The 22603-nt window shown below is 34.6% G+C and overlaps 3 protein-coding genes across 6 annotated transcripts in view; all 3 read right to left on the bottom strand.

The window, feature by feature from the left end:
* rassf3 (Ras association domain family member 3) overlaps nucleotides 1-2944 on the bottom strand; it is a 55361-nt gene extending 52417 nt beyond the window's left edge. The window contains exon 1 of the mRNA XM_008400493.3: nucleotides 2183-2944. Coding sequence (XP_008398715.2) covers nucleotides 2183-2699 — 517 coding nt within the window. The 5' untranslated portion in view covers nucleotides 2700-2944. The remainder of the gene's footprint in view (nucleotides 1-2182) is intronic.
* A 1682-nt stretch (nucleotides 2945-4626) lies between these two features.
* LOC103459162 (uncharacterized) lies at nucleotides 4627-15833 on the bottom strand. Of its 2 annotated transcripts, none has more exons than XM_008400492.3 (7): nucleotides 13737-15833; nucleotides 9084-9498; nucleotides 7666-7755; nucleotides 7494-7582; nucleotides 6127-6285; nucleotides 5922-6035; nucleotides 4627-5024 (listed from the first exon to the last, which is right to left on the bottom strand). In XM_008400492.3, the coding sequence occupies exons 2-7, from the start codon at nucleotides 9487-9489 to the stop codon at nucleotides 4989-4991; spliced, it is 894 nt and encodes a 297-aa protein (XP_008398714.2). In that variant the 5' UTR covers nucleotides 9490-9498; nucleotides 13737-15833; the 3' UTR covers nucleotides 4627-4988. The 2 variants fall into 2 exon arrangements, with proteins under 2 accessions (XP_008398714.2, XP_008398713.2); XM_008400491.3 differs by lacking the exon at nucleotides 13737-15833 and adding an exon at nucleotides 10700-11476.
* Nucleotides 15834-15930: 97 nt separating this feature from the next.
* Nucleotides 15931-22603, bottom strand: part of dgki (diacylglycerol kinase, iota) — a 70044-nt gene continuing 63371 nt past the window's right edge. For all 3 annotated transcript variants that reach the window (XM_008400489.3, XM_017302859.2, XM_081603744.1), the window contains one exon: nucleotides 15931-21132. In XM_008400489.3, the coding sequence (XP_008398711.1) occupies nucleotides 21022-21132 (111 nt within the window). In that variant the 3' untranslated portion in view covers nucleotides 15931-21021. The remainder of the gene's footprint in view (nucleotides 21133-22603) is intronic.

Below are 22603 nucleotides of genomic sequence, written 5' to 3'. Positions count from 1 at the left end.
ATAAGTTGCTATGCCAACAATAAATTCAATAAATTATAAATCAATAAAATACAGCTTTTTGTTTGTACCACTTTGGTGTCAAAGTAGAAGGGAAATATATACACATAAATACACAGGATTTGAAACTAAATAAAGCAACTTAGCTAAATAGCACTAGCTTTATGAAGTTAGCACTCGCTAACTTCGTATAACAAAAGAGGTAAACGTGATTGTTTTCCCTATTTATTAAGGTCATTGATATGCCACTTAAAATTGACTGAACTAAGGTTTTTAGCATTGTAGTCCATCTATTTTATTTATTTGGACAGGAAAAACATTTCATGTGTGCTTTTCACATGGACTAGCTGTAACTTGTTAGCCTGTTAGCTAACATTAGTCAATTTCAAAGCATAGGAAAGCAGAAAGCGTGTTTCTGGTTTTCTCCTGTGTAATCAGCTTACATCCTCCTTTTAGCTAATAAATTGATTACAGTGGACATCAGCCTGTTTGCTGCATTTGTTGAGTCACCTATTCACAGATTTTTCAGTGGAACTTTCTTTTTTCCTTGGCTCTGGTTGATGATGTACATAATATAGTTGCATGAGCTAACATTAGGAAGAAGTTGTTAGCTTAACATGGTAGAGCTATGACACATTTGTACTGTTTATTGGCGCATATGAAAATATATTTGGTGTTTGAGCTATTAAAGCAGGCAGTTATGAGCTTTTTTAGAGGAAACTTAAGTATTTGTGGATTTAAGCAAAAATATTCCTTCAAAAGCTGTGCTATAACATTTAAGCTAGTTAGCTGGTGCTACATTGTTTGCCTATGTTTACAAAGAACATATTTTTGGTTATTATTTTAGTGAAAAATAATATTGAAAGTGAAGCTAAACACAGGAGAGGAAAAGGCACAGCATCAAAATCTAAGTGATACAAGTTTCGAAATAGAAGAATATACTCATGAGGTAAAACTTCTTCATAACTTCCTCCTATTGTTTGTCAGATAACATCACACACAGAGAGGGAAGTCCAATGTTTGTAGACGAGTCAGTCAGGCTAGTTTTTTTTTTTTTTTACCTGAACTAGTTCACCTGCATACTGTCCACATTCCTGACATCAAGCCTTTCAGAGCCCTGCCTACAACTTCTGAGCAGTCAGTCTTTACAAACGCCAAACTAAGTCAGCTGTCATGTCATCATGTCGACTTTATCTCGACACCAACCAGTTCTTACAAAGTATTTCAACCCCAGCTGCAAATACAGATTGGCTGTTATGTTCAGATTAAATTATTTAATACATGTTTCGATATGATTCATAGGATGACAAAATGAAGTTGTGAGTTTAGGCTCTTAGTTGTACTTAAAGCAACATCAAAAAAGGGTTTTGTGTTGTTATTAAATCGCTGGAGAGGTCATGGTTCTTAAACAAGAGGAACATAAACAAACTGTTTAAAGAAGCTAGCCTCAAACTGCACAGAAAAATAAAAACCTGATAAGTTATCAATCCTTTTACATTGATATCTGAATAAAATCCAGGGTAACTGGTATAACAGGCCTGTACATAATATAAGTATAAATGGACCTTATCATTGAAGGCCTAGGTTTCCTAGAGTTGAAAGGTCTAAAGCAGATTTAGGGTATAAAACAATCTTCCAATCTTTGAGCATTTAAATTAAATCAAATCTACAGAGACATGGCTACCAGGCAAGACAAGACTAGTGTTAATCGAGGAAGAAGTCATAAAACCCTTGGTAACCCTAAAGAAGTAACCCTGACTGTTTAACATTTTGCCCAAAACCAAAAATACATTTCGGAAGAAGACCATATGTAGAAACATCACCTGGGAGATCCAGGAAGAAAACCAAACTATTAAAGATCTGAGACGTTGTAAAGATTTCAATCCAATTGAATAATCAAGACAGTCGGTTGATCTCCATTCAATCTGATTTGAACTATTTCTGAAGGAATGATGGGAAACATCTTTAGTTTCTGCTGTAAAGGGTCAATTTATCCCAAAAGACAGCCGCAGATGAAGTCAAATTTGGTTCTACAAACTGGGTTTCATGTTTGATTTGTTCCCTTAAAAAAAAAAGTAATTTCTGTTTCACTCTCAATTGAGCTACCTTTCTGTTGATTAAAATCCAAACTCATTGAGGCTTGTGTTTGTCTTTAATGAGGCAGTCTGGACCTCCACCGTCTTACCTGCACAGGTGAGTCCGTGTTGGAGGATATAATTGCAGCACACATCGCACCAGTTGTTCTCGCCTCCCGGCTCGAAGGTGTGTCCCTCCCCGGTCTCCTCCTTCACTCTGGGGTCCTTTTCTCCGGGGGAGAAGATGGTCCTCACGTCGGGGGCTCGGAACCGGCTCTTCCTGCTCCGGGGCGGCCCCCCACCTTGCTCTTCAACCCCGTTTTTAGCAGCTTCCGCCTGCTTCTTCCTCTCGGGGCTCCGGGGCTTCTCCTCTCTCGGACTCCAGACCTCCTCCAGGCTGGCCGATTGCGGGGAGGAATGCCGCCGGATCACTCTCACCACCGCGCCCTTGTTGGCCTTGGAGATCCGCATCCTGGCTCCAGGCGGCGGCCACGTCGTTTCGCAGGGAGCCTCGCAGGTCGTCGGGCTCAGCAGGGATGTGTTGATGCGAACAGGATCCACTGCCGAGTCACCCGTGGGGGCGTTTTCACGGATCCGAGGCGGGGGGTTAAACATTATTCCCTTCATGCTCCGCTGGCTCGGACGGGTCTCTGACGCCGAGCCGCGTCCTGCCGCTTAAAGTCCGCTTTGGTTGTCGGAGAGCAGGTTGATCTGCTGGAGAACGGGTTGGATCTCATTTCAGACTCCACAGCGGCCAGCATGACACGCTCGGCTTACAAAAATGCAAATTTAAAGTTCCTTACAAAGACTGCGAAGTAATAAAACCCAACTTATTTTACCCACACCGTCTATGCAAAACGTAAGGCTGCCAAAAAGTAATTCGTATCCCGTTTTTGCTTGTTTTTATTTTTGCAGCTTTCCATCATGTGAGACACAGTTTGTAAAGTAAAGTCAATAATCTTACGGTTAATTAAAAATAATAGTCTTCAAATGTTTATGTAAATGAATAGAAAAAACTAAATCTAAATGTCAGTTTTAATGTAAAAACGCAGTTTGACACGTTGTAGTTCCGATTCGGATCACATGAGGGCGCTGTTTCAACCTGAATTAAGTTTCTGGTGAAACAAAAATGCACATTTTAAAGGTCTTTACAAAAATGGCACAAATAGAGGCGTCTTAAATCATCCACACTCTATATTTAAAACCTAAACCTCCAAAAAGAATTCAGTCTGCTTTATTTTGGTTTTAAATGTAGTTTTATATGTAAAACACTTTTTGTAGGCAAATAAACCTTCTGTTAACTTTGAAAAGAAAGCCGGAAAAAATCTTAAATGTCATAAATACATAGAAAAAAGTTAATATAAATGTTTGTTTAAAAGTTAAAGCACGGTTTGTGTGGTTGTAGTTCACCTGATCACCTGAAACAAGTTTCTGTTCCTGGAATAAAATTTATTTTATAAAAAGTAATAAACTCACTTAAATAAAGGACTGTCAATTCTAAAGGTTAGCCTGAAAAGATACTTTTAACCTTCTTATTTTAAGTTTTTATTGTAAAACTTTACATATCAGATAATCATATTATTTTGTAAATATGTTAGAAATGCAAGTCACTTAAATATTAGGTTAAATGTTTAATAAGAACAGATCCCAAAACCCCTTTAACTGAATTCACACATAAACTTCGTTTTAAGACTTTTAATAAACTTTTGCATTAATTTAATTGGCACCTTTCTGTGCAAAATTCATAAGTAAACATGAATATAATTCTTACATTTATTTTGAAATTACACACAAAACTACAATTTTAATATTTAAAAACAATGTAAAAAAAACAGCTAAGGTACATATTAACCAAGTCTAATCCTGCTCCCTCTGTAAACATACCGCACTTGATATTAAATTAAGCAAATCATGTCTAAATTGCGATCAAATTCTAATTAAAAAAAATAAAAAAATAAAAAACCAGTTAAATCGACACCTTTTGATACTTGCAGTTCACTTCATGACCTCATGACGGCGCTGCTGTATAACATCAGCTATGAAAATTATTAGACAGAAGTTTCAGCGAAAGTTTCGGCATTACGTCATTTTATATACAAAGTATACATACAAAGTATATAAAATTAATATTTTACACTCAATATCCAGTAATTTGGTTTAAAATGGATTTTAATTATTTATTGCAGTGAATTAGTTATATTTTAGTTACTATTTGTACCAATAATAAGCATTTTTGTTTTGTGTACATTTTCTTCAACACAACTTATGGTTCATTTTAAAAAACTATGTTCTTATTTGAATTAATCTGTATAAGTTGAATAAACTTAAAGATATTCCAGAGAGGGATTTTCAGTTACTTTCTCATAGTCAGTACAAGATAATTGGAGAAGTTTATCGAAATAAAATTACAGTAAAAGTAGCTGTAATTAAAAGTTAACTGTGGTTAAAAAAAATATTGTGTGAACCTTTTTTTTTGGCCGTGTGTTCGACTCTGGCATTTTTTGTAGATATAAAAACCTTAATTTATTATCTTCATGAAATAAGAAAACTGACATAGTGCCACGAAATGTTTTTATTCAAAAATATAATTTAATGTTTACACTTATTGGTAACAAAATAACATTAACATAAAAAAAAAAAAACTTAAAGTATTCTTTTTTTTTTATAAAAGTGCAGGTGCGTTAACAAGACATAATGTTTTATGTAATTAAATAAATTAATTTTTGTTGATGGTAGTCTGTACAATAAGTGCTTTCCATTAAATTAATGTGAAAATAATTTCCTCATAAACTTTGGTCCAAGCAGAGAGAAAACTGCTCCTTGTAAACGATGAAGGTCCTGAGTGATTCTCTTCTTCGCACCATTTTAACATCTCTTTGTTGTTGTTGTTCTTGTAATGAATAATAAACTTCCAAATTAGTCAACTTCCTCTTCATCAGGAAACACTGCCTCCTGTTGGAGAAAGATCAAACATGTTTCAGAAGGTTTAGAAAGAACTGGGTAAGTTTACTTAGACAGAAACAGGAAGTGGTGCCATATTAGGAAATGGAACCACAGGGGGCGCTATTTTCTATTTCCACTCATTGCTGACAACATACTGTACCAATTAAAAGGCTCTCGGAAAAACTTGTATATATAAATTTTGTGTTGTATTTTTCTGTATACTTCATTTGTTTTTGCCATTTTTTCAATAAATTTGCTTTAAAAAATATAAGTCACTGATATTTTGGTGTGTGTATATCACAAATGCTTTCTTTAAGTTATGTAAAATTGCTTTTTATGTAATCCTTACTTCTATAATTTCTCCAGTAATTAATGAAGATTATTAAGTATTATTTATAATGAATGTTTTATTTTGAATGTAATCTGTATTTATATTATTAATAGAATTAAAAAATAATGGCACTAAAGAGCTAAAAGGGGCGCCATTTCCCATCATAAACAGAAACTCTTATTTTAAAACATTATAAACTCAATCTAATTTATTTTTTATTTCTATGTCTGAACACAATATTTTACAAACATTGTTAAATAAAATTAAAAATAGGTACATTTTATGAACATTTGCAGTTATTCCTATTCCCACAATATTGCAGCAAAGACCTAAAATTATACTTTTATTGCAAATAGCAGCTTTAATAAAAAAGAATAAGAGAAGTGAAACCAAGAAACTCAATTAGTTAAATATACATTGTTTTATGGATGACAACACAAACAAGAACAAAAAAAGAGACTGCAGTAAATATTAAATAGCGCCCCCTTCAGCTCTGGAGTGCAATTGTGTCTTTCCCAAATATGGTATTTCCCCTTTTTCTGGGAATTTAAAGCAGGAAGTGAAGATGTACTTACGTATCCGCCCTGTGCCTGAGCCCACGATGAATAATATTCCTGCAGATATCGAGCTCCATGTTTATATAACTTGACTTTGGGCAACGCCTCCACAGAGGCGAGACGACTCGTTATCTGATGATAAAAAAAAAAAAGAAACATATTTGTATGAGACAAAATACAGGCATTAAAAGCTGCAAAGCTGTGAAGCAAAAGCTGCTCTCACCTCTAAGGCGGCAGCGATTTGGGTTCTGTTGGCTGCTTGAGGTCCTAAGGCGTCAGCGTTCGGTCTCCTGAAGCCGATCCTGATCAAAAATGTGTCGAGAAGCCTCGCAAAGAAGCTGTAGTCTAAAAAAAGGTCTGCAGCAATGTGCGCCTGGGGAAACTGTGGGTGGACATAAAAATAAACTGGTTAGTTTTGGAAAGAAAAGCTGTTTTAACTGTGTAACTAACCACCAAAATTAGAGCGTTTTCTCCATAAAAAGTCTCCAACAACACAGAAAAATGTCACTAGGTTTATGTTGGTTTTTGTTACCATATTTTCTGCACTATAAGGCGCACCTAAAAACCTTCAATTTCCTCAAAAGCTGACAGTGCGTCTTATAATCCGGTGCACCTTATATATGGACCAATCCTGAGCCACACCAAGTCTAGCAACTATGGTAAGCAGCCGCCGACTTCATTTTTGCCCGTAGAAGAAGAAGTGCGCGGTGCATGCTGGGATAGTTGTCAGAACGCTGGTTAGTTAATAAAGTTTGACTGACCTATCTACCTACCGACTGTCTAGAATCAGGTCGTCTGCAGGTCATTTAGCGCCACGTTCTCCATAAACATGCTGTGCACGAACGGAGACGGGTGACCATCGCCCGCCCACGCCCCGGCCCAGTCGCGGAAGGCTCTCCTGGCCGACCCGAGTCGGACTGTTTTGTTGATATTCACTTTAGTGCAGCTCCATCTAGTGGATGCATAACGTAACTCCAGCCTCTACTGTAGCGTCTATTCTATGCGCCTTATATATGAAAAAAGTTTTAAATAGGCCATTCATTGAAGGTGTGCCTTATAATCTGGTGCGCTTTATAGTGCGGAAAATACAGTAATCAAAAAGTTGCTAAATACAGTTAAGAGTTTATAATTAAGCAACAATGCTCCTGATAGCCCCACGTTGTCCCCCACCCCACTCATCTGTAGACGTAGCCACCCTCCCTCTGTGTCATGTGGCTCCACCCACTTTGATAGAATTTTTAAATCTTTTATGGAATTTTCACAGTTAAAATCAATAAAACATGGAACAGATTCCAGTTGCTATTTATCTTTTTAAAAATCATTATTTAGTGAAATATAGGATCTCTTTTGTTTATATTGTTTTATTATTTTTACAGCTTCTGATAAAACTGTGACAATAATTCAACCTATGAACTCTGGAGGAGTCATAAATGACTGAGTGAGTGTTTTATTTTTGACTGCATTGCATAATAAGTCATGTGGAGAGGAGAGGGGACGGGCCTGCCACACGCCCGAGTGTGACAGGCCCTGCACATTAGTCATGTGCAGCCGGACTTCCTGGAAGAACCCGATTACCTGTAATTTCCTTACCTTCTTGATCAGCTCGTCGCCTTGTTCCCTCAGCAGCAGACCAATCGCCTTCTCCAAGTCATCTTCCATCTTCTCCACATCATCTTCACCTGGTAAAGATTTTAGAGAAATTTAAATTTTCTAATTCAAAACAACAACATTTTAGGGCTCAAACTAGAAATAAGAGACTTGCCATCAGACTCGATGTCGGGAGTGAAATCAAACTCATTGGCGATCCCGATCACCCGGTCGGCCACTTCCTTCATCGCATCCTGATCTTCAGCTAAAAGAAACAAATGAAAACAAGCTGCAACGTTACATCAGCTGGGTCACTTTCTTTGCTGCTCACTTTATTTTATTTTATTATTTATTATTTATTATTATTATTATTATTTAAAATTTTGACAAAGCATCAGATTTAAGGTTTCCGTTTGCAGAAGATGAAATACAGAACTTGTTACATTTATGGGACACTTAGTAAAAATGTCTAAAATAAAATCTCCATTTAAATTTTAACCTTTAATTTGATTATATTCATTCAATAGTAGAAAAGAGCCAATGTTGAGCCATTTCCTGCCACACTTCCAGGTGGATGATAGCTATTAGAAGTATCCATCCACCTGGATGCTTCGCCCTCTTATTGCTTTTACAAATCAATCAGGATCAGCCAAATTTGACGTTTTTGACCGAAAAACACTTAAATGTTAAGTGAAACTATTTCTACAAAAAAACGACAAATAAAGTTTACAAAACAAGTGACAGCATGAATATTAATTGTCGAAATCAGTGTTGCAAACTGCATTGGTAACAATTGATTCCTAAAAGGAATAAAAGGGTAAAACATCCAAGAAACTGTCTTGTTCTTGTCACCTGATAAAACTTATAAACGAAGATTGAAAACTTCTGAAATCCACTGTTCAGATAGAAAATAAAACAATAGAATTTCTAAAAACAAAATAGTCAGTGAAAAATATGATATTTCCTACAGGATATTTTCCCCTCTGCTGAATAAATTATACTCAAATTAAATATTAGATTAATAATATACATATTTAACAATGAGAATCTGCCTCTGCAATAAAAAATGCATTTATTTAAAGGCTTATTCCACATCTTCACCAGATGTGGAGTAAAAGGTGTTTAACACTAAACGTTTCATATAATATTTAAACTCAAACCGATTTTATAGGGATAGTTTTTTCATCTCAGAATCTGAGTTACTGTATTTGACATCAGTATTAAAAAATTTCACTAATTTCTTTAATAATACTAATAAAAAATAATTTACCTCAACATCAGTCGCCTTGTAATTAGTAATTTGTCTGTATAAACAAGCATGCTAATTAAGTTTGTAGCTAAATTCCAACATTTATATCATAATTTACAAGCAATTATGCAACAAGCTTAATTGTAAATGTTAAATATGTTTTCACTCCTGATTAATTGCAACATAATTAAGTTAAATTTAAGTGCAAGTTGATTTCCTGTTTGTTGCCTTTTTACATTATTTGGTTCTGAACTGAATCTTTACAACCATAAAAGCCTCTTCAGATGCTCTCAGAATTTTTTTCTGCACAAATTAAATCTGAATTATTCAATAGGGAGTTTTACCATGATGCTCCTCGTCTTTGTCTTCAGGAACAAAGTTTCGGTTCATGGGGTCGTTGAGGTTATCATCCTGTGGCGATTCTGGCTCCGCTGTCTGAGGCTTAACACACTGGAAAATCACTTTCAGGTCCCTCAATATATTCTTTTTCTTCTTTTTTTTCTTCTTCTTCTTCTTCTCCTCCTCCTGGTTTTCAGTCTTTCCAGACGTCTGAGTCACCGTTTGTTCTGCAGCCGAGCCGTTTTCTCTGGGTGTGTTGACTTTCGCTGGCCGCCGCCTCTGAGCGTAAGCCATCATGAGTCTGAACTCCACCGTGTCCTCCATGTTTTCTTTGTCAGAGTTCAGATTACAGTCCACGTGAGCCATGCCGTCGATTTCTCCAATGCGGTTTTCCACTTGGCTGTTCTCCATCTTATTTATCTGTAAAAACAACAAAGTTCTATTTATTTATCAAAAATGAATAATTTTAGATAGAATTTAACCTTTTTTCAGCTGAACGTTTAGTATCCGAGGTTCATGTTTTAATTTTCTATATTTAAGATACATTTTCTTTTTTACTAATTAAATTATTTCTGCAGGCACAGAACCAAAAGGATAATAAATAGACAAAACAACTCCTTAGTAATGATTAAATTTAAAAAAACTACAATTACAATTAATAAAAAAAATAAAACCAATTCCATATTATACTCGCAAATCTCAGAATCTTCGTTCATAAATGTGGTAAAAAAGAATTGTAGAGTTATGATTATTGTAAAAGTTCAACATGAGATTTTTGTTTACATTTTATTCTTTAATTATTCCAACTCTCAATGGAGTCTGGCACAAAAATAAAAACAATCTGAATACCTACACCGGTCATACCTAAACTATATTATTAAAGTAATATATTTTCATGTATCCATTTAAATCAAAAAATGTAAACAGTTATATATAAAAAATATCACATTTTTATTATTTTTATTATTTTTCACCACTTAGAAAGTGTAAAAGAAAACTTAATCCTTTGGCTAAAATATGAAATAAATAAATTACCATAAACTCATATTTCGTATTGTGAAACTTTAAATATGTAAGAAAAACAAACAACAAAAATCGCTCTCGGCATTTTTGGGCACATCTGGGTTGCTGTACAAAAAAAAAGTTTAATCTTACTCACGTACTTTCGCACAAATATACAACAAAAGCCTAAACCTACAAGTCTATGAACTTAAGAAAGTTATCCTATCCCGGTTTTACTTGTGTAATATTAGTTTTCTTGTATGTTCAAGTTAATCTTTTGGATATTTTAAGTGTATTTTCTGATTAAGGAAGTGCACCGAATTCATGTTGGGGCATGTTGAAGGAGTTTCCTCAAACAGCTGTTTGAATGACGACACAGATTGAAAGCTGAACCGTGACAGGACAAAGTTAGGCAGGTTAAAAAGGACAAAATGTCGACAAATATATTATTCAGTAAAAAAAGAAAAAAACATCGTAATTCTGCTAGTTTAGCGGTCATCATTCTCCGGAGGTTTAACTTTTTATAGTGAAATTAAACCAAAGACGTATTTTAATCTCGTTATAAATTATGAAACCTAATTTTAAAAAACCCAAAGATGCCGAAAATTAAATTACTTACAGTTCTCGAACAATAAAAAGTCTTCTTGTCGTCCGTTGACTCTTCTGACTTCTGCCAACCAACTACAGCCTACGTGAGCTGCGTCTCAGTTTTATTACGTTTATGACGTATTTTCGACGTCACGTGAAACCATGTATGTTCTTTCCTTTTACTATGGCAAGCCATTTTAAGATAAATTCGGTTTCGTCTGACTATCCGTAATTACATTTCAGATATATAAAACTACATTTTGACTATTCGGAATGGTAATTTAAGATATCTGTATTTACATTCTGACTAGTAACAATAATAATTCAAGACATCTTCAACACAATTATGACTAGTCAAAATTACAATTTTAGATATCTGAATTAAGAATGACGTGGAAGCCCCTGTGTGGTGTCCAAACAGTTGCCGGCAGAATTTTATGTTTCCTGCACAAAATTGTCAGTAAATGCCACAAATTAGAAGGAGCTCGACAATGTTGGAAATGCGGAGATAGCAAAATTTCATAAACTATAAGAGTGCTTCTGGTATCTGCAAAGAATTTCCTGTTTATTCATTTCCGACGAACCGAATGCACTTAAAAACAGCTTTGAAACCATTTTCAACATGAAAGTGGCGCGTCTTAAATCGCTAAAAAAAAGTCTAGTCATAAAACAATTAAGAGATATCTGGAATGTAAGGGCCGTAAAATCGAATTTATGCTAAAATGTCTTGCCATACTTGTATGTTTTACCATCTTTTGACAATTTACGTTGGTCTTTAGTCTCGTTTTGAATTACTCTTACATTTTGTTTAAATCACATACAAAAAATAACCATATAAAAGGCAGACATTATTTTACCAACTTACATTTTTTTTTACAGGTTACAATATATACTTTAAAACCCTTTAAAGTGAAATCAAAAATCTTCAAAGAAACTGAAAGTCATACATTGACAAATAATAATGAAGAAAAAAAATGCATTTCAACATGTAATATGAGATATTTAATGTGACATATTTAATACAAGTGAACAAATTTTAAAAATCATCTTTTGATCTTTAATTTCATCATCTGACCTTGACATAGTTATTTACTTTGAACAGATTGTGACAAATTGAAACTTCAATTAACCTCAAATATTTCTATCATGTTTAAGACAAGACTCCTGCAAGTAAATTTCATTTAAACTTCTCATAAAAACTATGAACCTGTTAACAAAAACACAATTTACTTCTAAATAAAACCAAGCCAAAGCATGTAGAAATTATGTAAACTTGTAGAAAATTTTAAAAATCTAATTATTTGGTAGTTTATTCCCACAAACCTAAAACACAGCCAATTTAGCCTAATTTAACATTAAAGATCTGGAAAGTGTCTTACTTTATTTATGTAAAGATCAGGTTTTGTATATAATTTTTTATTTTTACCCTTTCCTGACTTATCCTTCTGTCATGAGAATAGTTTGATCCTATGTAACCTTAATGCAAACTATGGTTTAGCAAAAGGAGGCAAATATCATTAAAATCATTTAATTCTGCTTTAGTTAAACTTTATTTCTGGTAAATAAGGCTGCCATATTTTATGTTAGGTCACAGAAAGCACTGCATTAAATAGCATTTAAACAAAGCATCCATTAAAGGGGAACAACTCTTTTTTTTAAATTTGTTTATTTTACACACCTTCCTTTAAAAGCAGTTTGCCTTTAGCTCAGTGTATATATCACACTAAAAGGGTAATAGACTGAACACTAACGGCTTTATTCAAATTTCTTCACATGTTTTTGGCCTGGAAAGGTTTACAAAAGAATTAAGCAAAATAAGTTTATATGAAACCATCAAACCTCAGGCACAACAGTTATTCAAATTATCCAACAGGTCCCAGGTTACAAAACATTGAGAACTGCTGATCTGAAGTCTAGATGCACCACAATACTCATTAGACAACATGTTTTTCTTCTTACTTAGTCATAGGATGATTCAGAAATATTAAGACATGTGACACGTTTGTTTTTAAGAATCATATCTGAGTATATTACTTTGGCTCTATAGCTGCAAATATGATAAACATCAACAGATAGTAAACAATTACGGTGTTTCAAGCTGTTTGGCTGTAGCTCTGAGATTATTAACACCTGATAGTCTGGTAGATCGGTTCAATTGGGGGCCAAAATTACAGCTTTTACTGTGGTGTAAAAAAAAGGAGGTTTTAAAAATAAAAATAAAAATCTCAGAAAATTTGATATCTCGGAAATTTTTTAGAAAAAAAAGTACATTTCTGAGTTTCAAAAGTCGAAATCTCAAAATTTCTTAGTGTTTTGGGCGGAAATTTCCCCAACACTCCGTCGTGCTTTGACGCTACGTTGTCAAATGATCCAAACTCATTGAAAATCCTGTTCCAATCCTCGCCTGTGGTGGCGCTGCATCAAGAAGCACTGAAGGAAGCGACACGAAAACCTCCAAAGAAGACATGAAAGTAACGTCTTCATGAAATGTAAACAAAAATGGGGTAGCGTCAAATTTTAGCGGTTGTAATATTTCTGGATACAATCTGAAGATGATATTCTGTGAATTTTACACATTAAATATGTTGAAACACTTTTCCTTCCGTCCTGTTGGCCACTAACCTTTTCACATTTAGCCTTTATTTACATTCACACTACAACGGTTTGTGCTTTAGTTACATTGTTACTCGATGAATGATGAAGCTAAACCAATTTAAATTCCGTTTTTTGCAATTCCAACCTCAATCGCGTTATTTATCATGACAGGATTGAGTCATGACGACTTTCCAGAAATGAACTAATGGTAGAAAATTTTGCTCTTGGGCTGTTTGTCACAACAAGGAGTCCACATGACTGTCATGTCAGAGTAAAGCCAATAGCAACGTCATGAGATCCTCATGCTGAGACTTGAAAATTATGCTGAGTCACAGTCATAGTACCTTTTGGTTTTCTTTGTATCCTAAACTTCCTTGTTTTTAATTTATAGAAATACATAATATCCCTTCTTTAATTTGACTTGACATGATATTTTGTGTCTGTGTAGTAATGATGAGGCAAGTAAAACTTACTGATACACCGGGAAGCAACCAGAGGAGCGAGAATATTACTAAAATGAACCCAGGTGGGTCTAATTAGAGCGTAAAGAGCTGAGGAAGAGAAACAAACCGGAAGTGGGCGTGGTCACGTAATGGACTTGCCAGTAGTTGTGTTATTTACGGTTCCTAAAAGAAAGGGTGAATGACTCACAACACACACATCTGCATAGTAACAGAGCACAACAGTTCTTCAATATCTTTAGATGCCAAACCGAAAGCTGACAGAACAGGAAGTAGCTAGCTCTTCAAGTTTACCGGAAAACAAGTCAGTGGACAGCAACACACAAAGATGGGAAATTACAGCAGTCACTCTGAATGATAAAACCATATTTACTAGTAGAATTAAGTGATAAAGAACTGTATCATGTTGGCCAATGATGAGACTCAGGAGGATGTTATAGGTGTAGCAAGGAAATTCAGAAGCAGGTGAACAAAATGGCAAATACAGAACCACCTCTGGCAGAAACAAGAACCAAACAGGGCGATTCGTCCTCCACATGATGCCGCTGGACATCACTCCTTTCTTTATGGAACCAGATGAGCTTTTCACAACATTTGGCAGGTTTTTAGAAAGTGTTGGTAGGAAAATTATATCAAAACAGTTGTCACCGAGTGACAGAAAAACGAAAACAAAAAATCTCTGTCCTTACACTAATTTTATTGGTTAATACAGTATATTTGGAAAATAAAAAATTGTGAACCTTACACCATTACTCCATTTATGGTGAGAAAGTCTTCATTGACGTCTTATGTTTCACTGCAGTCATTCCCATTGTGTGGCTTTGGCTGCTATTGACCAAGTTTGGCAAGAAAGAAAAGTAAACAAAAGGAAACTCACTTTTCAGGTATGTTCTCTGAGGTTGCAGGGAGTTCAGCGACACCTGTTTTCTACCTGGAAGTTAAGATTTCTGCACTGCTAACAGGAAAAATCAACAGAATTGTATCCCTGTTGGCATATTTTTAATATAGTGTACAATGTTACGCGATTAACCAAAGAATATATACTATTAAATAGATTAATAAGCAATTAAGTTGCAAAGAAAACATGTTGGTAAAATAATAAAGATGTTGGTGATTGTTTACATATATGTACATATATGTAAACAATCATATGTAACATGCTTGTTACATATATGTAACAAGCTTCTGTAAAACAAAACAGCTGATTTAGATTGCTATTAATTAACATCAGCATCATGTTGAGCTGCCAATGGTTCTTTGTTAATTGCATAAAGTGAATAGAATTAGTTTTAAACTAAATAAAATTTAGTTGAAAAACTAAATTTTTTTCAACTTTACCTTAAATCAAGAGCTAATAAGTGGATAAAACCTGGACTGAATTGGGTGTTGCTACCAAAGACCCATCCAACTGGTTTTGGAATGGATGCAGCTGGCTAACTTTAAGCTTAGAAAACAGAAGCAGAAAAAAACAATAATATTCAGAAACATTTTATAAATAAGTGGACCAGGTTTGTGGTATTAAACCAATCAAATTAAAGTAACTCCACTAAATTTGCCAATAGGAGTATTCCTATATCCAGACAGAATTAGCTTGTCTGTAGCTACAAAGAGAGTGGTTGAGTTGCATTTTACCAAATTAAATATGAGTGAAGGAGTATGGACACATTTATTTAGAGAAAATCCTCAATAAATGAAATCTTGTGTTGCTCTCCTATTTCAAGTTGCATTAAATAATCAAATAATTAGAAAAACAATCAACACCATGACGAGCGGACGTAAACTTTTGACCAAAACTGTAAATATACTCAGTTTATGTGTATTCATACCAATATTTGATTAACATTGAAAATAATATAGATATTAAGTGAATATTTGTCAGGGTAATGATAGCAAAGTGTGAAAAATAGTTAATAAGTGATAGTCTGATTTGACTAAACTTAGCATTAGCATCTTTGAGTTAGCCTAGAATGGTACTAGCATGTTACTTTAACAGATATTTTACAAATTAAACATGTAAAAGTTGCATTATATGTTGATAGTTACCAGTTTGACATAAATATTAGCACTAACATTCTGTGCAACAAATGGGGAAATTATATGGTTGCACTCTCGCTGTAGCATGCTAACAGATGCTAGGAGTCACCACGTTAGCATCGTTAGCAAAAATGAGCTTTTTACAAATAAAGTCTGTTTGGTGAGCTTGAAATAAATTTGATGTACTTTATTTGACAAAATATGGACTTTGTACTGTAATGACGATCTTTACATATATACTGTACACATACTAAACCGTATAACTCCGATACATGAGTGGTTTTCAGTCGGCTCCTTGTTGGAGGATTACAAACACAGAAATCAAGAAGTGTGGAGCCCCTTCTACATCTAGATGTCCAATGACAAGCACTTTTGTTGCAGATCAATGAGGAAATCAACTTTCCTCCAACATTCACTCAAACAGCAACTGAGGTCAGAAACAAAAAGAATCACAAGTTCTTTAAATAAACCTCAAGTATTCTCAGCAGCAGGAAAATGAAATGTAAAAGCAGAACAAAAATACTGCCAGAACATGCCCAAACTTGAATGAAACTCAGGTATAATTTTCAAAACTAGAATAATTTAATACTTTAAACAACAATAATGCCATTTTTTAAATGTTATTAAGCAAAAAACGAACCCAAAAGAGGTAAGAAAACGTCATGCACAAGTGAAGTGTGTTTGTGTCGCTCGGAACAGGCTGGACCTTTTCACACAGTCACCTCTTAGACTCACTCACATAAAATCCATTCCTCTATAATCCCAAAAGGAAGCGCTCTGTGTTGGAAATCGGACACCCGAAGCCACGGCAGGAATCCTGCATTTCGCAACAAACGGTTGTCATCATCAAAAAGTGAATTTAGTTCAGAAGGTTTTCCGGTAAAAGTTGCACAATGTTGAGAGGAAGACTGAAGAGTCTGATTCAGGAATGTCAGCAGAAATGATGCTGTTGCAGATTCTGACCATTAGCATTAGCAATTAGAAAGTGTCTCAGTTTAATAAAACTCATTTATCCTTTTTTCTTAATTATAAAAAACCCCCAAAAAAACATTTAATGATGTTTTAAATGGAAAAAAATACAAATCTTTTCAAAACAGCAGCATGTAAGTCCAACTTTTAATTTGAGTACATTTATTCAGTGGGGAAAGCAAATATTACAAATTCTAAAATGTTTTACTTTGAAGCAAATTTTGGCATTTGAATTTTCATAAATAAGGAAATTTTAAGAAAGTAATTCAACCCAGTTTATAACAAGCATATAACAAACGTACATCTTTTTGCTTCAGCCGTGTGGAAAATTATTGAACAAAACATAAAATTTCAGTTTATGCTGCTGCAGTGAAAGATATGCAAGGCTTTCTAACAGGGCTGCCAATAAATGTAACTTTTAATCACACGAAAACAATAAAACTTTGAACCTTTCAGTTAATTAAATAATTAACTGAAATCATATTAGCTTTCAGATGAGCTTTTTTTTTTTTTTTAAATGATCTGGATCGAAATCAGCCTAATTTAAGCAGGAATCTGGAAACTAAATTAATTTAAAAATATACATGAAACTTCCTTAATTTCTCAGAAAACCTTGTAAAGTGATTTAATTTCTCCAACATACAAAAGAAATGAAACTCCCAACTCAACATTGCACATTCAATACTCCTCGGTGCTAAATGCTCGACTGTGTTAAACATTAATGTAATGTAAACAACAAACAGAGAAATGTAAAAAAAGAAAGAAAATTAAAAACATCTTTATATTCTACTGAATATATGGCTCAGATGGTTTCCTTTTCTGTTGGACGAATACTGCACACACTTTGCTTGTGTTGAAGGATAAATGAATCTGTACAAGCTTTTTTTTTTTTTTTTTTTGTCGGATATGTTGTGAGTCACATCTTCCCGCTACACGTTTCCATGGAAACGCCTTATGATTCAGGAGGAGCCATTAAAAAAACGACAACAGGTGTCTGTTTGATTCAAAGCACAGGTGAGTAATAAAGCTGCCGGGTGATTCCAGACTCATATTTCCTTGTTTTTAACGCCGATCAACAGAAATACATCAGCTGCTCAGGTGAGTTCCTCCAGGTGTCTGAAGGTATGGCAGGCAGTTTTAGCATACAATCAGTTTCGTCTGGATATCCATAATTACAATCCAGATATCTAAAAATGCATTTTGACTAAACTGAATGGTAATTTAAGATATCAGCATTCACATTCTGATAATAATACTTCAAGATATATTCAATTATATTTTTCAGTTCCTTTCAAAATACCTCAAATTGCATCACTGGATTTGTCATTTATTTGTAATTACAATTCAAGATGCCGCATCTCGAACATAATTACAAATAAAATGTGTAAATATCAGAATTAAGAATGGTTCTTTGTGCTACACTGTAAAACTGAAGCGTAAGTTTCTGGATTAATCTTGAAATTTTTTAAAAGAAAAAATACGAAGATTTCTGAGCTTGAAAAGTTGAAAATTTGCCAGAAAAACTCAAAAGTTTTGAAATTAATTTCAGATTTTTTTTTTTTTGCAATAATCTTGGAAACATCCGATATTCAAAAGTATAAAATGTGTGAACATTACTCTTGAAACTTTCTGAGATTAATCTAAACGTTTGACTTTTTTTCTAGGTATTTTTCAACTTTTGGAGCTCATAAATGTCCTTGTTTTTTTGGGACATTGAGTATTTTTTAGTGGAAATTTGCTCATTTATTTCTGCAACGGCCTCAAAATGCCACCATGAGAAAAAGCTCAGCTGCTGCATTTTAAAATATTTTTTTTCTTTTTGAAAAAATGTTCAGTTTTATTGAAATTTCAAAATAAAACGTAAATATGTGTCGCTTTGACTGGTCAGAAAATTAATTCAAGATATTTAAAATGAAAAAGCTGCCTAATTAAAGATATCTATAATTCATTTAGAGATGTATTAAAATTAAATTACATTTCCAGATGTCTCTAATTTAGGTTTGCCTAAAAATATATTTATGATATTTTAAGTATTTGTTATTAAATATATCTTTAATTAGAATTATGACTAGTCAGAACAAAAAGTGAGACATCTTAAATTATTTTATGACTTGTCATAATTGTTCATATCTGAAATTTGTTATAATTATTGTAATTAATTGTATTTATCTTGATTTAAAGCTTCCTTCCAAATCAATAACATCATTAATACCAGTCAGGATTTATTTACTAATACATCTAGTCATAAACCAACATCAGACATTTTAAATATGAGCGTTGAAACTGATTTTATGTTAAAACAACCTGCCATATCCTCACCTTTCCACCCTGACAGGTGAATAAATCAAAGACGATTTGCTAAGAAAATAGCTAATTTGACCCCAAGGAATGTTTTGTTGAAACAAAACAGCCAATATACTTCAGTTTTTTAAAAAGGTGCTAAAAAACAAGCAACATTTTAGAATATTTACATTTCAGGCAAAAAAAAAAAAAAAAGGGATTAATTTTGCATTATTGGTCCAAAAGTTGAAGCTGTTATCAACACCTACAGACAGCCGTGGTACAGATGTTTAAAAATAACCTTTAAGAGCGTTTATCTTTTATTGCAGCAGCAGTAGTAGTAGTAGTAATATACATTTAGGATACATAAAAGCTGGTATTTATTCATCCCTGACTTGCAGCTTCTCTACGGTTTAATAAATCAGAGGAGGAAAGGAGAACGTGCCATTCAGGTGATTCAGACGTTTGTGGCTCTTTGCAAGTCTGTAAAAACACAATTATGCTTTTAACTTGGTCCAAATCTACAGCCAATCATGAGTGAGGAGCTCAGAGCAGCCCGACCTCAGCAAACAAAGCATTTCTTATCTTGATTTCCACTGGTTTGGAAACCATAATCACAAAAAAGACTCACATGGCATTTGCCATGTGAGTCAGGATTTCACTTGAAATATAAAATAAACGTTCAGTATGTGGAAAAACCACCTAATGTGTACAGTTAATAAAAAAAGAGAGCGTGTTTCTCTCCTGAAAGCCCCAAGAAACACAAATTACTGAAAGATGAGGTCATTTTTAAATAAGAGTCTGCCGGAAAACTGAAAATGGTTTATTACTGGGTGTCTTAGTAGCATAATGATCCACACTTATTGCCAGATAAGCACTAAAATGGATAAAAATCAGCTTTTTTATACCTGCAGTCCTATTGAAAAATGAATACATTTGTGAATTTCAGATTTTTTCCAGTGCAAAATGAAGCTGCTGCAATAAAAGGTGAATTTTTCTGAAGGTTTTTACCAAAGGTGTCTGTACATGTGGATGATTTCTGTTTACGTCACAGAGGAGCTCAGCTTATTAATGCCTCCATGTACACAACTGGGTCAAAGGTCAACGTGTTGGTAACAATTGACAAGTTCAGTCGTGTTGATGTTGGTTTGACTCCAGACCGGACGGACGGCACAAACAGGACGACCAACACAAAATGAAACCTGGGTTCTGGTACAGATGAGCTACATTCAGTTGTTTTTTTTAGTTTGTCGTTTTGCTTCAGAGAAGATTTGTGGTAATTGTTTCACATCAAACATGTGGCCTCCACTTTCCATTCAAAAACAAACTCTGTGGTTCCATCTGGAAGTTTCCAAGATGGCCGTTTTGACTCGTATTCACAGGAGAAGGTTAAATCCTACAGGACGCCCTTGTTTAGAACTTTTTTTTTTTTTATTCTCTGGTAACACTGTTTCCAAGAAAATCTTTGTTTAGGAGAAATAGAGCGCTGCAGTTTGGTTTCTGTGTCATAATGAGCTGTGACTCATCAGGTGAAAACATCAGCAGCATGTGACAGACAGGTTTGAGTTCACGCCCTGCAAATCCAACCTGGATTCATGAGACGGTGGTTATTTGGGTTAGATATGACACCACAACAGTGTAATGTCTTTGGCACACAGGTTTATGGGCTAAATAATCTGCTTTGATCGCAATCCTGATCATTTTCCAGACTTAATATAGTTGCAAAAATATGACCAAAACAACTCCATTACAAGACGAATTGCACTTGCAATTGTTAAAAGTCGATCAACCAGCACAACCAATAAATAGAATAAATAAATAGAAATAAATAGTCGAGCGTTAAAATCTCTGCTGCAATGCTGCCGCGTTCGGAGGCAGTTCATTTCCTGGTTCGCCTCGGCACCTGCGGAGTGAAATCCAGGACAGGTGTGACACTTCCCTCCCGGTTCCTCTCTGCTCCGGACCGGTGCAGAGTCCAGAGTCCGGCGGGAGAGAGCGACGGAGCGCCAGCACCTCAGACGGCGGTCTCCAGGTCTTCGTTGGTGCCGGATGACGTCTGCTGCTGGGAGCTCAGGAAGACAGTCAGCTCAGAGTCTCCTGCTGCTTGGTCGGCCGCCGTCTTGCCCTGTTGATGAGCAACAAGGTTGGTGATTAACTCCACGTCAATCAGTAAAAAGTACGTCGAAACCAAACGTTTTCTCACTGTCTGACACAAAATCAGCAAACATTTTCTTGCTTTATTCTGCAAATGTAACTTTTTTTGTACATTTTTATACTTTGATTTGGGTCTCAGCTGTTTCTAAAAACAGGCCAAGAACTTTAAAAAGCAGACTTGTTTTCTGGCAATAACGAAATGTTTATTGGGGACCAGAAAATGAACCGTTTTAACTGTTACGTCACATTCCATGGGCACTGCTCGTTACCTAGCAACCCCAGCAAAGTTCCACACGTTACCTAGCAACCCCAGCAGAGTTCCACCATCACCTAGGAACCCCAGTAGAGTTCCAGAACATTTAGCCAACTGGTTTTATCCAGGAAAATTGTGGCAGAAAGTTTTGATAAAACTTTACAATATTAACTTATTGAATTTAATTAAAGTTAAACATATTTTCACATTGACCTAATTTAGCAGAATACAGATAATTGATAACGTAATATTTAAAAATACAACTGTAATCTTGAATGTTCTATTTCTAGAGTCTAGTTCTGATTTGATTCAACACATGCGACTTACTGTTAGTTGTGCAGGAGGCTCCACTTCTGCTTTTCGGAAATATACAGTTGTATCTATTTGCAGCTATTTTCACATGCTAGTGTAAACATTGAGTTAGTGGGAATGGCCAGAAGCAACTTAATTGAATTTAAAGTGACAAAAAGAGCTTAATAGGTCACCTTTAACACCCCCCTCCCCAAAAAAAAAAACTTCAGATTAATAAAAACAAAAACAACTTTTGCAGCTGTGGGAAAACTTTCAACTTGTTCTTTTTACTGTGATCATCTTAGTTTCTGCTCAGCAGCTTGCAGGTGTGTTGTAACACAATACAAGGACACAAAGACATCGACAATGATTCTTTAGAAAAGGAAGTGTTCCTGTACATCAGTCTGAGAAAGGTTATAAGGTAATTCCCAAATAATTTGATGAGGAAGTCCATTGTTTACAAATGAGAAACATTTAAAACAGCTGCCTGTCTTTGCAGGAGAGGGTTTCTCAGGGAAATGGTATGAAAAAAACCAAACCAAAAACAGTGTGCTTCCCCTCCTCAGTTAGCATGATAACGGTTTCACAGATTAAATACAAAAAAGCATCTTCAGTTTCATTTCTGACTATAAATTGCTTCCACCACAGAGTTTATATTTTAGGATTTCAACCTAAAATCAAAATCAGGTTTAAATGCAGAAGCCCAGGTTGAGCTGAATTTTACTTATTTTTTGCAAATAATTGCAAACTACACATCAATGTTCCCTTTGCTATATTAAAACAAACCATATTTTGCTTGTTTATTTTAAAATGAAACATCATGAAACTAAAACTGCAGCTACACCAGAAGTTAAGAGAGACTCTCCCTTTAAAGCCAGCAAAGCAACTTCTGGGTAAA

This window comes from Poecilia reticulata, chromosome 23, assembly GCF_904066995.2.
Source record: "Poecilia reticulata chromosome 23, P_reticulata-male-v2, whole genome shotgun sequence".
NCBI lineage: Eukaryota > Metazoa > Chordata > Actinopteri > Cyprinodontiformes > Poeciliidae > Poecilia > Poecilia reticulata.
Note: the sequence above shows the minus strand (reverse complement) of the source record. Positions and strands in the feature narration are given on the sequence as shown.